Source organism: Takifugu rubripes, chromosome 9 (genome assembly GCF_901000725.2).
Source record: "Takifugu rubripes chromosome 9, fTakRub1.2, whole genome shotgun sequence".
NCBI classification, from domain to species: Eukaryota; Metazoa; Chordata; class Actinopteri; order Tetraodontiformes; family Tetraodontidae; genus Takifugu; species Takifugu rubripes.
In genome coordinates this window covers 2,883,682-2,897,220 of record NC_042293.1, presented here as the reverse complement: position 1 = coordinate 2,897,220, position 13,539 = coordinate 2,883,682, and the positions used below count along the sequence as shown (strand labels likewise).

Genomic DNA, 13,539 nt, shown 5'->3' with positions numbered 1-13,539 from the left:
ATTTAATGACAGAAGTGTCAAAGTCTCGTCAAAGTTGTTTTTGGTGTACAACATACTTTATAATGAATGTGTAAGATAAATGATGCAAGATAAATGATTTAATGAACTTTATAATTATCAGACACTGTTCTACAGCTCTAATGGGGAAGGAGGATGTATGAGAGAAGAACGCAGAGAGAGGTAGAGAGAGGTAGGAAAGGGAGAGAGAGCGAGAGAGAGAGACAAAGAGAGAGGGAGAGGGTCAGAGAGAGGGTCTGACTGGCTAAGAGGCTTTTCTGGTTCAATTCCTCAGTAACTGTCACAAGCAGTCAGTCAGTCACCTGCAGATGATGGTGTTGAGGGCATCCCAGGCAACTAATCAGTCGCCCGTCTGCCGTAATTTTATCAGATGTGTTGCTTGTTACTGTCACCGTTGACAATATTGCGTCAGTAGTTTGATGGAGCCCAACAAATAGCCGCTTCAAAATCGGAACAGATATAATTTAAAAGGTAACCCGTCTGATTAGTGGAGGTAAGGTCTTAAAGACGAATTAAATCTGCAGCACAAGCAGACACAAGTACAGACGATTGCTCCTCCATTGTCACGCTGCAGTGGCTCGACCTCAGTCTCGTTCACAGCTCTGCCTCCTTTAGCTTTGGAAAAAAAAAAATCCCCCACACTTCTGTAATCCTTTAAAGGGGGGGAAAGTGTTCGAGTGTCATCTTGACCCGTCCCTCTCTCCTTCAGTTCCACCGCCTCACTCCTCCCTGACACACGCCCATGTCACCCCACCCCGTCCCGCATTAATGCTTGCAATCCTCTTTGTGGGAGAGTGACGTCTGCTACTGTCAGAAACAGAGTTAAGCTCAACAGGCACCGGAGGGAAGGAGAAGCTCCCCAGATAAACCAGCAGCGCTGCATTCAGGGGCTCTGTTGGGACTGCTGCCACCTAACCAGAGACCTGAAGCGCATTTCCCAGAGGTTGGCTGGTTGACTTGAAAAACACTGCGTACGTCAGCTTCATCGGGTTAGCGAGGAGCACGTCGTCCCCACCTGTAGGCCGTCAGGGGCCTTAAACCTTAAGGATGATGGACGACAGCATGGAATACCACACCGGGCAACCGTCTCAGTCTTAGGAAGCTTTTATTGCCACTGTTTTGACTGGAGAACTTTTTAAACATCTCTGTGGCTTACCGACCTTATAACAGATGGCGAGTCGGCCTCCTCTCCTGTCAGGTGCGTCTGAAGGGTTTTTCTGTGAGCGTGCACCCAGAGCGTTAGGTGTCTATGAAATTGTATAGTTGAACAGCAGTTTGAGTGCATCACCTTCAGAAGTCCTTGAAGTGTGCGTGGGAGGGACAGGGAGAGGTGGTGCGGCCTGGTGGAAGGTGTAGCCCTGGATTTCCTGGAGATGGAGGGTCATGGTTATGACCGGTTTGGAGATGGAGAAAGGGACAATTACCAAATCGACTACCGGAGGATTGTGGGAGACACGGAACCGGCACGGCCACGGATCTCCAACAGAGAAGGGGAGCAACCTCACCCCTTTGGGGCGTATGCCCACCCGATGCCACATGGACACGGGCATGAGACCGCGGCCCAGAGATACAGTGCTACACGCATCCAGGCTGGATATGAGCCAGAAAGGTCAGTCCTGTTTCTAGCTGTTTGGCTCATGCTCTGATAGAAGCTCTTAATCCCCAATGTTTTCACTTTCTAGTAACACAGGCTTCTTGGGTCCACAAGCCCATTTGTCTACGTACCTGGGCAACCAACCAAATCCTCTTACCTACTGTACTGCCAGACACATTCCCTTTGTTTCCTTGTCTTCACTCCAATGGTCTTAATGGGATTGGACTTGTGCAAAATAATGTTTTAAAGGGTTTATCCTTATATGACATTGTGCGACCTGCCCACAACCAGTAGAAGTCTTGTATAATAAGCCTCATAAAATAATTTTAAGGAGAACATTATTAAGTGACAGAAAATGGGGAAATGGCTAAATTTTTGCTAGCCTGACACTTGTTGTCCGTGTACTCAGCATGGCAGACTACCTCATCAGTGGTGGCACCGGGTATGTTCCAGAAGACGGCCTGACAGCGCAGCAGCTCTTTTCCATTGGAGATGGACTTACATACAAGTAAGAGACCCTACTGACACATGTCTGCGCACATACCGAGACACACACACGGAGTTACGCAACACGTTCCATTAAATATTTAGTGCTGTCAGTGGTGACGCATCTGCTTGGGTTTTATACGGAGGATTATATTGACTAATGCTCATTTCAAGGATGACTGACTGATGTCCTAGACATTAAAAATGCCGCCTGTGTAAGTGTGTGAGCGCACGCCGCATCCATGCGCCACAGTTGTTAAGTTGCGCAGATGTTCTGCTTCACATTTGCAGCTATAACCACACGTTACATGGGGAAGGCTGTTGTGATGTAAATTGTGGACGATAAATTATCGCTCTGCCTTCCTGTGTTTCTCCTCAGCGACTTTCTGATCCTGCCCGGCTTCATAGATTTTACCTCCGATGAAGTGGTGAGTGCCATGGCTGTGCCTCTGCTCACCTGACCAGGGTTGTTTGTTTCACTGGCTGTGTTTTTCGGCTTTGCAAACTCTGCTGGGACACTTAATTAATTTCACGGGGGGGTTATTGGGGGATGGCAGGTGTTACAAACAGGAACAACTGCATCTCTCAGTGGGTGAATTCAGACAGAGTCACTGCAAGGTGACTTTTTATTTCCAATGAAGTTTTACCATCTTCAGTCATTTTTTGTTAAATTTACTCTAGTTTTGAACTAATACAGGCTAGGCCTCATATTTGAGACTAGACTCTTTTCTTCCTTCATGACTGTCTGAGAGACATGCATTATTGTTTTTTATAAGGTCATAAAATCTTGTCTTGTTTGCTTCCAAATGCATTTCAATTTGAGGATCTCACCTCTGCATTAACGAGGAAGATAACCCTGAAGACGCCTCTCATTTCGTCTCCCATGGATACAGTGACAGAGTCATCCATGGCCATCGCCATGGCAGTGAGTAGAAGGGCTGCACACAAACATCACAGAATCTGCTTTGCTCCATCAGTTTGATGCCCAGTGGCAGTTTCAAAGGCAGCTCACAACTTTCCTTGGGTTTCTTTTCAGTTGATGGGCGGGATTGGAATAATTCATCACAACTGCACAGCTGAGTTTCAGGCCAATGAAGTGCGCAAGGTCAAGGTAAGAACGTCTGGGTTGGGGGCTTTTTTCTTTTGCAGTATGCAGTGATTGCTTTTGATCTCAATCAAAGCTTTTTGCCCTCGCCAGAAATTCGAGCAGGGCTTCATCACGGACCCAGTGGTGATGAGTCCGCGGCACACGGTCGGTGACGTGTTCGAAGCAAAAATACGTCACGGCTTCTCTGGGATCCCCGTGACAGAAACGGGCAAAATGGGCAGCAAGCTGGTCGGCATAGTGACGTCCAGAGACATAGACTTTCTGTCTGAGAAGGACCATGACAGACCTCTGGAGGAGGTGAGAGTGTAGCAGACACATCCATATGCTACAAATGTATTATAATTCAGCAGAGAGATCAGTTGTTAGATGTATGAATAAAAATGTGTACATATATCTTCTTGATTCAGGCAATGACAAAAAGGGAAGATTTGGTTGTTGCACCTGCTGGAGTGACACTGAAAGAAGCAAATGATATACTGCAGCGGAGCAAGAAAGGTAAATCTGCTAAGTCCTTTGTGCTTCTGGAGAGGAAGTCTGTTCGGAACATTGACTCCTACTGACCTTTAACTAATTTTGATCCCCTGACTCCCTCAAGGTAAGCTCCCTATCGTGAATGACAGTGATGAGCTGGTGGCCATAATTGCCCGGACTGACTTGAAGAAGAACAGGGATTATCCTCTGGCTTCCAAGGACTCCCGCAAACAACTGCTTTGTGGAGCTGCTATCGGTACAAGGGAGGACGACAAATACAGGCTGGACCTACTGGTGCAGGCTGGGGTGGACGTGGTCGTCCTGGTGGGTTTGTTGGCATTTACACCAAGTAAAGACTAAACATCTAATACAACTAGAGAATTTTATCGTTTTTTTTTTTTGAAGGACTCCTCCCAAGGAAACTCTGTGTATCAAATCAACACAATAAACTACATCAAGCAGAAATATCCTGAACTCCAGGTGGTTGGTGGAAACGGTAACAGCCTGTTCATGCCTCGCCATCACGCTCAAACGCCCCGCTCCCACGCTGATTTTTTGTGCGTTTGTCTCCCTCTAGTGGTCACAGCCGCCCAGGCAAAAAACCTCATAGACGCTGGCGTGGACGCTCTGAGGGTGGGCATGGGTTGTGGCTCCATCTGCATCACCCAGGAAGGTAGAGTAAAGGGTAAACTAATTACAGGTTCATTTGCATCACTTAAAATCAGGTATGAACCGTAGTTTGTAGCTGACCAAAACTAATGTGCAGTGATGGCATGCGGACGGCCCCAAGGTACATCGGTGTACAAGGTCGCGGAGTATGCGCGACGATTTGGGGTGCCAGTAATCGCCGATGGGGGGATTCAGACCGTTGGGCACGTGGTAAAGGCTCTGGCCCTGGGGGCATCTACAGGTACGACAATATTGTGATCATCTGAGTGTTTGTAATCACCCAGTTTCTCCTTTCTTTGAGACATGTCTTCCTTGTTGTCTCCACCAAGTCATGATGGGGTCCTTGCTCGCCGCGACCACTGAAGCTCCGGGGGAATACTTTTTTTCTGATGGTGTGCGTCTGAAAAAGTACAGAGGGATGGGCTCCTTGGATGCCATGGAAAAAAATAATAGCCAGAAGCGCTATTTCAGGTGGAATGTCCTTTCAGTGGCAACAATTCATAGAATATCACCATCACAGAAAAATGAATACATTTTCTATGTGGTTCCAGTGAGGGGGATCGGGTTAAGGTGGCCCAGGGCGTGTCAGGATCAGTACAGGACAAGGGCTCCATACACAAGTTTGTCCCATACCTCATCGCTGGGATCCAGCACGGCTGTCAGGACATCGGGGCCAAGAGTTTGTCCATTTTACGGTAAATGCAGATTTGCACGCGTTTGTTCAAGGGCTCACATCTGAACATTCTTCTGACTCTGGTGAGCTGTGCCTAACAGGTCCATGATGTACTCAGGAGAGCTCAAATTCGAGAAGCGAACCATGTCTGCTCAGATGGAGGGAGGAGTCCACGGCCTGCACTCGTAAGTCTGACCACACGCTGCACCGACCGACTCCACCACTGAGACGTCTTCTGATGTGTCTCCCCCGTCATCTCTAATTACAAAGAGCTTAAATATTTCAATGAGCGATGTTTCCTTTGTGATTATGACACTTTAAAAGTTATACATATTTTCAAATAAACCCATTACTGTCAAACGGAATGAAATTTGCAGATGCATCAAATTTCTCTTGTCTTCCTCTTTTCTCACCCATGCTATCATGTTAGATACTCTTTTGTGCCATGTAAGTACATCCCAGGGTTGTTATCACAGCTCCATCTCATTCTTTCATCTGTTCGTCTTCATCCCAATTTGCTGTTGCCGCAGTAAAATGAGCAGATTGTGGGGAAATGGCTGAAATGTGTCTGCTTTTCTTCCATGCGGCCAGTTATGAAAAGCGGCTTTACTGAGGCAAAAGGAAGAGGAAGCAGTCGATCAGGAGGACCCAACATCCCGACCCCGGCAGTCCTGAGCAGATGCACCGGCAGCATGTGACAGCACCCCAGACAGGAAGTGTGGGAGAGATCTCAGGAAACCTTTAAACTGATCATGAAAGTTCAGAGAAGAACCAAAGAGCTCATGTTCCGTCACATCATGGCCAGGACTGGTCATAGTAATCTTTACATCTATATTAAGAATTCTTAATATTGACTTAAAAAAAATCAGGTGATCAGAATCTTTTGTAAAGTAATCAAAATATTTATTTATTAATAATTTTTTAAATAAAGAAGAAGAGAACTCGAGATATCTCTTGAGAGAGAGTGAAAGCAGACTCCAGAAGTATAGATATTTTCTGATAAGGTGAATGTGTGTAAATCTCTCTGAGCCGAATGGAAGCATAAATGATTCTATACAGCATAATACACAACCTTCTTCCTCTCTTTTCAAAACAGAGTGAATCTAAGTCTGACAGGAGTAAATAGAGCTTTCTTTTTTTCTTATTTGATCTAATCAACCGAATTTTAAAGTGACAAGAAAGGTTTGTTTGGATTATTCCATAAATCCTTCGTCACAATAAGAATAATCATGCTGTCCGGAAAGGTCCTGATCAGCTGCCGTTGCATTTTGCATTATTATTATTCCCACGGACTGTACATAATGGAGCGAGTTATTTGAGATTATTGGACAGTGGGTTTTCGAATTTTAATGTTAATAGAGCGTTTGAGATAGTTAATTGCATTATTATATTATAAATTACATGATTTTATTTAGATTTGCAATGAAAACTATTAAAAAGCTTCAAATTTGACAGCTCATTTTATAAAAGGAACTCAGTGTCTTGCACACAGTTTTGAAATTAAATGAGCGCTTCCTAAAAATGTGTTTGAAATTGTTTTTCCCTGATGTGTACAGACAAAAAGAAATTTATTGTAAGCAGTATTGCATTACGACCATTTCTCCAATGCATTTTGATGAACATGATAAACATTTATGGCAAAACACCAGAAATATATGAAGCAAAAAGTGTTATTGATGATCTTTTTGGTCCTTTTTAATCACATCTGCAATAATATTCATTATCCTCCATCAATCATCCAGTAGTGTTTAGAAGCCATTTCATCTCTTATCAAAGATTTTTTTGTAGGTCTGAATCCTGGGCTATGGTCTATCCTCTATGATTCAACAAAAATCTTGGGGGAAGACAAGTGTAACATATGATCACGCACAATACTAGCCAGTATCATTAAAATGTGTGGCAATCGTTGCAACAAATAGGAGATCAAGATGTTTCAGAGGCCTGAAAAGTAAGAGAAACTCTATATAATGATTTTCCTCTTGTTTATTGCAACACACCAAAGTATCATGCAATCTCGTGAAGAAAACTCAACATGTCCAAATGCTAAGCACACAATCTAGCGGAATATCAATGTGCTCCACTGTCATAAATTGTAATATAAATAAATTACATTTTCCTCATTATGACCATAACCAGCAGGAGTCCAGAGGGGTTAGGTCCTTTCTGAATTCACAGCCATCTGCAAATAGACTAACTGCTGTTTGGATCCATGTTGTTTACTTACTATTGAAAAACAAACAAACAAATAAAGTCTTTAATATTACATTTAGAATCAAACAAAAACTCTACAAAACCTTTTACATAATGTTAAAACTCACTCTAAAGATAACCTCTGAATGATTCACAAGCTTCAAATTTACACTGGCTTATAAATTAGAATAGTAACAACACGAATATCATTAGTGCGTAAAAAAGTTACAGAGATCAGCTTTACTTCTGTCTAACTCGGGCACTCGAGCGTTCATCTTCTGAGACACGCTACAACTCAATCGTGTCACTGCACACACTAAAAGCGTCAATTTGTTTGCACACATTGACGAACTCTGCCTGTACAGCCAGATCCCATTCGAGCTGTTTGCTTTCACTCAGGTGTTTGGTCTCTGCCAGCCTGCAAGATCCTCGACTGTCCTGGGAGGCTAAGCTAAGGGTTCTGTAACGCCTGTGGTGAGACAGGTGAGGGATGGCTCTCGGGATGCTGCTTTGGGCAAAGTTTTGACCTCTGTTGGCCCAGGAATGCGATCGCAGCTTTTTCGTCTCCTTGGGGTTGCCGCATAAACCCTGAGTTGAGCCAGAGACACTTGCTTTCCAGTCCCATTCCACTGGGGATGTCTGTGGTCTGACCTGAGGTGTCAAAGAAGAATGTGTATGGGAGGGCCTTGAAGTGGAGAGGACGTTCTCTTGATCCACATCTCCGCAGGATGAGGTACGGTATAGTGCACCTTCAACAGAGCTCAGCCCTTGTTTTGCCTTTTCCTGGCCCGGAGAAGTTAAAGACTGACTGGAAGAAGCGTAGAACATTCTTGGCATCCCAAATATACTTGGAGAGAAAATAGATTCACTAAACAGTGCCTGGTCAATGCTGCGAGACAGGTTTATGGGAGTTGGGGGTCTTAGATCAATAGTAGAATCGGTGTCAAGTTGTAGGCTGTCCTGTGATGAAAGCCGAGGCAGAACCGTATTTTGAAGCTTGTGTGGTGGGCTTGTTGGTGTAGGTAGAGGTAGGATTGTGGTTTGGTTTTGGCTGGTCTTAGCGACACAGTCTAGTGCATTTTCAGGAGAATCTGTCATCGAGAATAGAGGAAGAGCCTCTGAATGTCTTTTAAATGTTGCGTCACAGTTGTCTAGGATTTCCTGCTTATTCCAGGAATTCTGCGTGGAGGCAACGGGGGAATTTGCAGCTCCTTGGGGTGGCAGAGTAAGCCCTTGAGGCGGCAAGCTGCAGGAGAGGCGTGACCAAGATCCTGGCCTAGAATGACTTAGAGACCTAATGGACACCTTGTTGTGACAGAACAGAGGGTGTGTACCGATCAGAGACAAACCTAGACACATTCCAACTTCACAGAGCCTGCAGCCTATGTGGAAGCCCCACCAGGGCCAGGGGTGGAACCCATATCCCTCAACCCCTCCCAGTCCAAGAGCATGCAAGATGCTGTACACTTGGAGACCTCCACAGCCTAACAAACACAGTGAGGCTCCTACCCCTGCTCCTGCTGCCCTGTCCCAGTCCTCTAACTTGGCAAAGGGGCATCTTGCATCTCTTACCAATTCAGGAGATCCTCCACTCTCTCCACTGTCATTCAGTCTGTAGACGTGTTTAGTGTTAACTTTTACTAAACAATAAAAGATAAGATAGGAGCATGCGAGGACAATGGTGAGGCATACAAAGATGGCTTGCGGGACTAGCAGGATCACAGTGGGAAGGCTATGGAAGAGCTCCAGTATCCCAACACAACCGAGAGAGGCCGCAAACTGCAGCAGCGCCATGCACAGCAACGGGCAAGGCTTTGGCAGTATTGAGAATGAGGTGGAATTAGCAAGGTGCAGTGGAAGATACATGCGTGAGCGTAAGGAAAGGAGCAAGATGGCTAAGGAGAAGGCAGCGATCAAACAGGGAAAGGGGAGCTCTAACAGCAGCAAAGAAAACAGGGGGGAGAGCCGGTCTTGGTGACTATAAGCATCATAAATCAAACTAAAAGCTTGGATCCCTGCAAATGCAGCAAGGAAAAAGTGCAGCAGGATGAAGTAAGGTATTCCTGATGGACACCGCAGTGGCAGACCTAACAGGCAGACAACAGAGATTAGGCAAAACGCAGAGAAGACAGAGCCCAGACCGTAGATGTGTGCTTCCCAGGCAAAGCCCCAAGTGGCCAGGGCAGAGTTCCAGTCTGAATACAAAGGGACAAAAAGGGCACTGCTGAAAGCCAAAGGGGGTTGCAGGGACTCGCTGGACGTTACATTGTCTGGGTATGGAGAAGTCCAGGACTGGTTAAGTGTTCTGCATGGTGTGCCAGATGTTTGCATGTTCCTGTCAAACAAGACCATGGCGCTGTTGCTGGAGACATGGAGGTCATTGTCTTTAATGTCCTCTGTAAAGCAAACACAAGAGAGTGACAGTTATCCTTTGCCTATCTTTCTCTTTTTTTTTTTTACAGAGAAAAGAGAAAATAAAGCTGGTATAAAATTTTGTACTTGTGCTAACATTTAGCATGTTAGCTCAATCGGCTGGCACTACACATAGAATACAGTCTGCTGCTAAGGAAGCTTTGGAAAAACACTATATTACATATGTGATTGTAGCAATTAGATGATTATTCATTGAAAATGTAGTCCACAAATTCAAATAATCTAATTTAATTTTATGTTTTTTTTTAAATGAAACAGAGAGTAGAGAATCCACATGAAGGCCATCCATAATAAATGAGAGCAGGCTTGTAACTGGGAATGTTTAACTGGGTCACAGAAAAAGCACTGACATGAGAGAGAGAGAGAGAGAAAGAGTGAAGGAGAGAGAGAAAGTATTGACCTTTCTATCTCTCACTATATCTGTTTATTGTAATTATTCTATGTGCCAGAAAAAAACATCGATATGTATCGATACTATAGTATTCAAATCATTAATATGGCAGTTACATTATGGATCATATTGCTATATCTGCCTGTGACTTATTATATCAAATATTCTCCAAATACAGCTCAGGATTCGACAGTTAGAGGCACCACAATCAGGAACCTACTAATTACATGCATTTGCGATGTGTCCTATTTCTGCTCCTGCTGAATTAATCACGTCAGTGCAGAAATAAACATCACGCAACATCACTGGGGGGGCACAAAAACATCTCCAGACATTTCACATTATGTCCAGAAGGACCGGCTGTATTCAACTTCCACAAGGTGAACACTGAGAGGGGTAAACATCTTGCCCTCATGTCCCTCTTGTTCCCTGTTTGTGGACACAACGCATCATTTGCTTTGACAAGTGCGTGTGGTCATGTGGCTCTGTTTGCACAGCTAATAATGCATGTGGAACACTGTGCTCTGTTTGCTCAGGACGGGGCCAAAATGAAGGTTTGGGAAGTGTGATGGAAAGATTCTTTTGAAATTTGAGACATTTTAAGTCGTAAATGAGGGGGATATCTTTTAATGTCACAATGCTAATTTTTGAGTGATTTTAAATCAAAGCCAGGATCTTACCTGTGTCTTTTTCCACTGTGACAGTCCCAGACTGTGTCCTCCCCTTACTGCCAATAAAAGGACTTGTGGTCCAACTGCCACTGTCTGTTGGAGTGGGGTGTCCCATGTTCCATTCAGGTCCAGGAGGCACCAATAGAGTGGTTTTCTGGTCTAAATAAAGTGAAGGTTGGTGCACATTCCTGCTTGGCATCGACTGGGTTACTATTGTTGATAGCTCCTGGACAGTTGGAGTCTGTCTTCTCCTCTTGGAAGAAAGTTCTTCTGTAAATTTTTCTGCAGAAGTCTCTGTGGGTCTGGGTACTTTTGTTCCTTTGTCATCTGGATCCAAGAGCGACACCTCTGTGCCCTCTGGTAAATCAGCATACTCGCCGATCACGCCCTGTCTGTGCGACTCCTCTGATGATGAGAGAGGCCAACTCAAAGGTTGACCCGGGAAGGCAACATTTTTAGTTGCAGCCATCGGTCCTCCTTGCTCTGGCTGGGCTCTTTCCGTGACATTCTCTTCGGTAACAATTGCCACATGGAGCAGATTCAAGGAGAAAAAGACAACATAGAGGTTCCGCATGGCGATCACAAAGTCACATGCCATAAATTTGAAAAAGTGTTGTCCAATCACATGATGCCAGATCGCTAACCGTGGTCATTTCTCATGATTAACACATCTGAAAGAGAGAGAACAGTAAATCCCATTCAGAACATACTCACTCATTAAAGCACTGACACAAACCCACATCCTCCAAGCCCTCTTACCTCTTTAATAGCCTTCTCTGCCGCAGCCTCTGTAACCACATATGCTGCCGGGTCGCTGCATGTCTGCAGTCTCTCTCAGCGTAGCACTGTGTCCTCACATCGTCACTGCGCTTCTCCCCATCACACAGTCGACACATGGGACAGTCCCCACCTCCATGAGACAACCCTCCACCCCCAGCCCCACACCCTACTGCTGCCCTCATCTGATAGTAACTTTGATTGTTTGCGTGCACCCTTCCTCTAACTTTGAGGCAATCGCCGAATGGTTGTCATGGTTTCGAACATGCTCCTCACTTCCACTACGCATTGATGGGATATCTAATAGGAGAGCAGACCAGAGTGGAAGAGAAAAAACGTAAGACTATGGCGCACACATCACCCGAGAGGCCCTGCATCCAACTAACCACTGATCAATACATGTTATTGAATGTAATTTACAACAGCTTTCTCAATAGCCATCACTTAAACATTAACATGAACATGTGATGATAGAGCAAAATCCTTCTATTTACTAGCATAGCTTTAAATAGCACACATGCATAATGTATTGTTTCTGTGCTTCCCTAAGTGTATAAAGTCTATATGCTTCAAAGCAAGTATTTGCTAACCCTGACCTAGATGCCATATAGCGGGTGCTAATTTCTGCTATAGAGTCTTGTGGCCTACTTCAGTCCCCAAGCATGGTGCTAAAATAGACACTGATCCACAAACCTGACTGTCCCAATTTATTAAGCACAGTCAGACCTACATGATTCTTGTGTTTGCTGTATATGAATGTCTGCAAAGTTCCATTTCCTGCTACATCATAATCCATAGTATTCTAAAAGCAAGGATTTGAAAATTATTGTTGGAAAAATTTGAGTTTCAGATCCTCTAAAAGCAGAATGATACAGGAGAACAGATCATTTAGGTGATCAGGCATTGGTGAAGACAGGAACTTTCCAAGGGGCGTGGGTTATGCTGTTCCCTGATGAGGACACAGGAAAGCACTAACCGAGCCGTAACTAAAGGGACTGGAAAGAAACAATGACAGGCCAAACATATGAGCTCACACAGAGACATGGCCAAATTATTGCCGCCTAACAATTGCTTTCGCAACTAGTTTCTGTTTAGATAAGTCATCCTGCAATGAGATAAGTCAGCAGGGACTGGTGTCTAGCTGGGAATGGCCACTCAGGGCATGATACAGAAACAAAGCTGCACAAGCAAAGAGGATAAAAACAATCCACAGTCTTCATTAGGATAAAGGTTTGAATAAGGTTACTGCCCATGCAGCACAATGAATCCTAGATACACAAGGCATAGAATTTGAGACCATTTTATCCTTACTGTATGTCACATTTATGATAAGGATAATAGAAATAATAATTTTTATGCTTAGGTAAGACAATACCATTAAGGCCTCACTTTAATGGTTTAGCTGTAATACTGACTGTTTCTGGTAGGGAGCATCAGTGCACAGAGCAACTGAAGCTATGGAAGGAAAATAAATGCAAAGAGGAAGATAAGGTTAGGATAGGGTTAGAAATAAAAAATCAGTTTGAGAAAACAGAGAAACAAGTTGTAATATTCAGGGAACAGGTACTCGGATAGTAAATATCTGAGCAATAAAGCAATAATAATTGCACCGAAATGGATAGAGGAGCGTCAGATAGCTGGGCAGCCCTCACAAGCATACAAGCAATGAACTCTTGCAGGAAAAATATGATTTTTGATGTGCATAATGTGATATATAAAATCAAAAACAGAGGGATGCAGTGTGTTTTGGTTCCTACTCATGTAGGGATTCAATGGAATGATAATGTGGATATTTCAGCTAAACAGTCACTAAGATATTTCTTGGTGGATGTTCAAGTCTAGTTAAGCAAAACAGAAGGGAAAGCACTTACGTAGACCCACATACAAAGAGTGTAGCGTAGAGTATTGTGAGTTACAAGGCACAGACAGACACTTATACGCATTAAAAAGATAGTTTGGGAGGGAGGGAGGCTTGGACAGAACTGTAGGGAAGAGACAGTATAAATACAGCTGAGAATATAAACCTGGCAAGCATGCAACTGAGAATAGTGAATGATG

General features: G+C 44.2%; 2 protein-coding genes across 5 annotated transcripts; one reads left to right on the top strand and one right to left on the bottom strand.

Moving 5' to 3' along the window:
* The first annotated feature begins 414 nt into the window (after positions 1 to 414).
* impdh1a (IMP (inosine 5'-monophosphate) dehydrogenase 1a) lies at positions 415 to 6,672 on the top strand. Of its 4 annotated transcripts, none has more exons than XM_029842258.1 (16): positions 415 to 1,627; positions 2,022 to 2,120; positions 2,478 to 2,526; positions 2,922 to 3,023; positions 3,135 to 3,209; positions 3,297 to 3,503; positions 3,614 to 3,701; positions 3,802 to 4,001; positions 4,083 to 4,173; positions 4,255 to 4,362; positions 4,444 to 4,587; positions 4,676 to 4,817; positions 4,898 to 5,041; positions 5,121 to 5,204; positions 5,450 to 5,466; positions 5,611 to 6,672. In XM_029842258.1, exons 1-16 carry the CDS (start codon positions 1,392 to 1,394, stop codon positions 5,715 to 5,717), a joined length of 1,893 nt encoding a protein of 630 aa, XP_029698118.1. In that variant the 5' UTR covers positions 415 to 1,391; the 3' UTR covers positions 5,718 to 6,672. The 4 variants fall into 4 exon arrangements, with proteins under 4 accessions (XP_029698118.1, XP_029698119.1, XP_029698120.1 ...); XM_029842259.1 differs by having other exon boundaries at positions 4,255 to 4,350; positions 5,611 to 6,671; XM_029842260.1 differs by lacking the exon at positions 5,450 to 5,466 and having other exon boundaries at positions 5,611 to 6,670.
* A 4-nt stretch (positions 6,673 to 6,676) lies between these two features.
* On the bottom strand, positions 6,677 to 11,602 carry prrt4a (proline rich transmembrane protein 4a). Its single transcript, XM_011606938.2, has 3 exons — positions 11,464 to 11,602; positions 10,714 to 11,375; positions 6,677 to 9,605 (listed from the first exon to the last, which is right to left on the bottom strand). The coding sequence occupies exons 2-3, from the start codon at positions 11,300 to 11,302 to the stop codon at positions 7,498 to 7,500; spliced, it is 2,697 nt and encodes an 898-aa protein (XP_011605240.2). The 5' UTR covers positions 11,303 to 11,375; positions 11,464 to 11,602; the 3' UTR covers positions 6,677 to 7,497.
* Between the last annotated feature and the right edge of the window lie 1,937 nt (positions 11,603 to 13,539).

What these genes read in the sequence shown, in the direction of transcription:
- impdh1a (XM_029842258.1), top strand. Translation starts at nt 1,392, where the DNA reads ATGGAGGGTCATGGTTATGACCGGTTTGGAGATGGAGAAAGGGACAAT. An exon ending in CCATGGCCATCGCCATGGCA is followed by an intron (nt 3,024 to 3,134) that starts GTGAGTAGAAGG and finishes GTTTCTTTTCAG; the next exon opens with TTGATGGGCGGGATTGGAAT. An exon ending in AAGAGTTTGTCCATTTTACG is followed by an intron (nt 5,042 to 5,120) that starts GTAAATGCAGAT and finishes TGTGCCTAACAG; the next exon opens with GTCCATGATGTACTCAGGAG.
- prrt4a (XM_011606938.2), bottom strand. Translation starts at nt 11,302, where the DNA reads ATGGCATGTGACTTTGTGATCGCCATGCGGAACCTCTATGTTGTCTTT. An exon ending in CACAGTGGAAAAAGACACAG is followed by an intron (nt 9,606 to 10,713) that starts GTAAGATCCTGG and finishes TTTGCTTTACAG; the next exon opens with AGGACATTAAAGACAATGAC.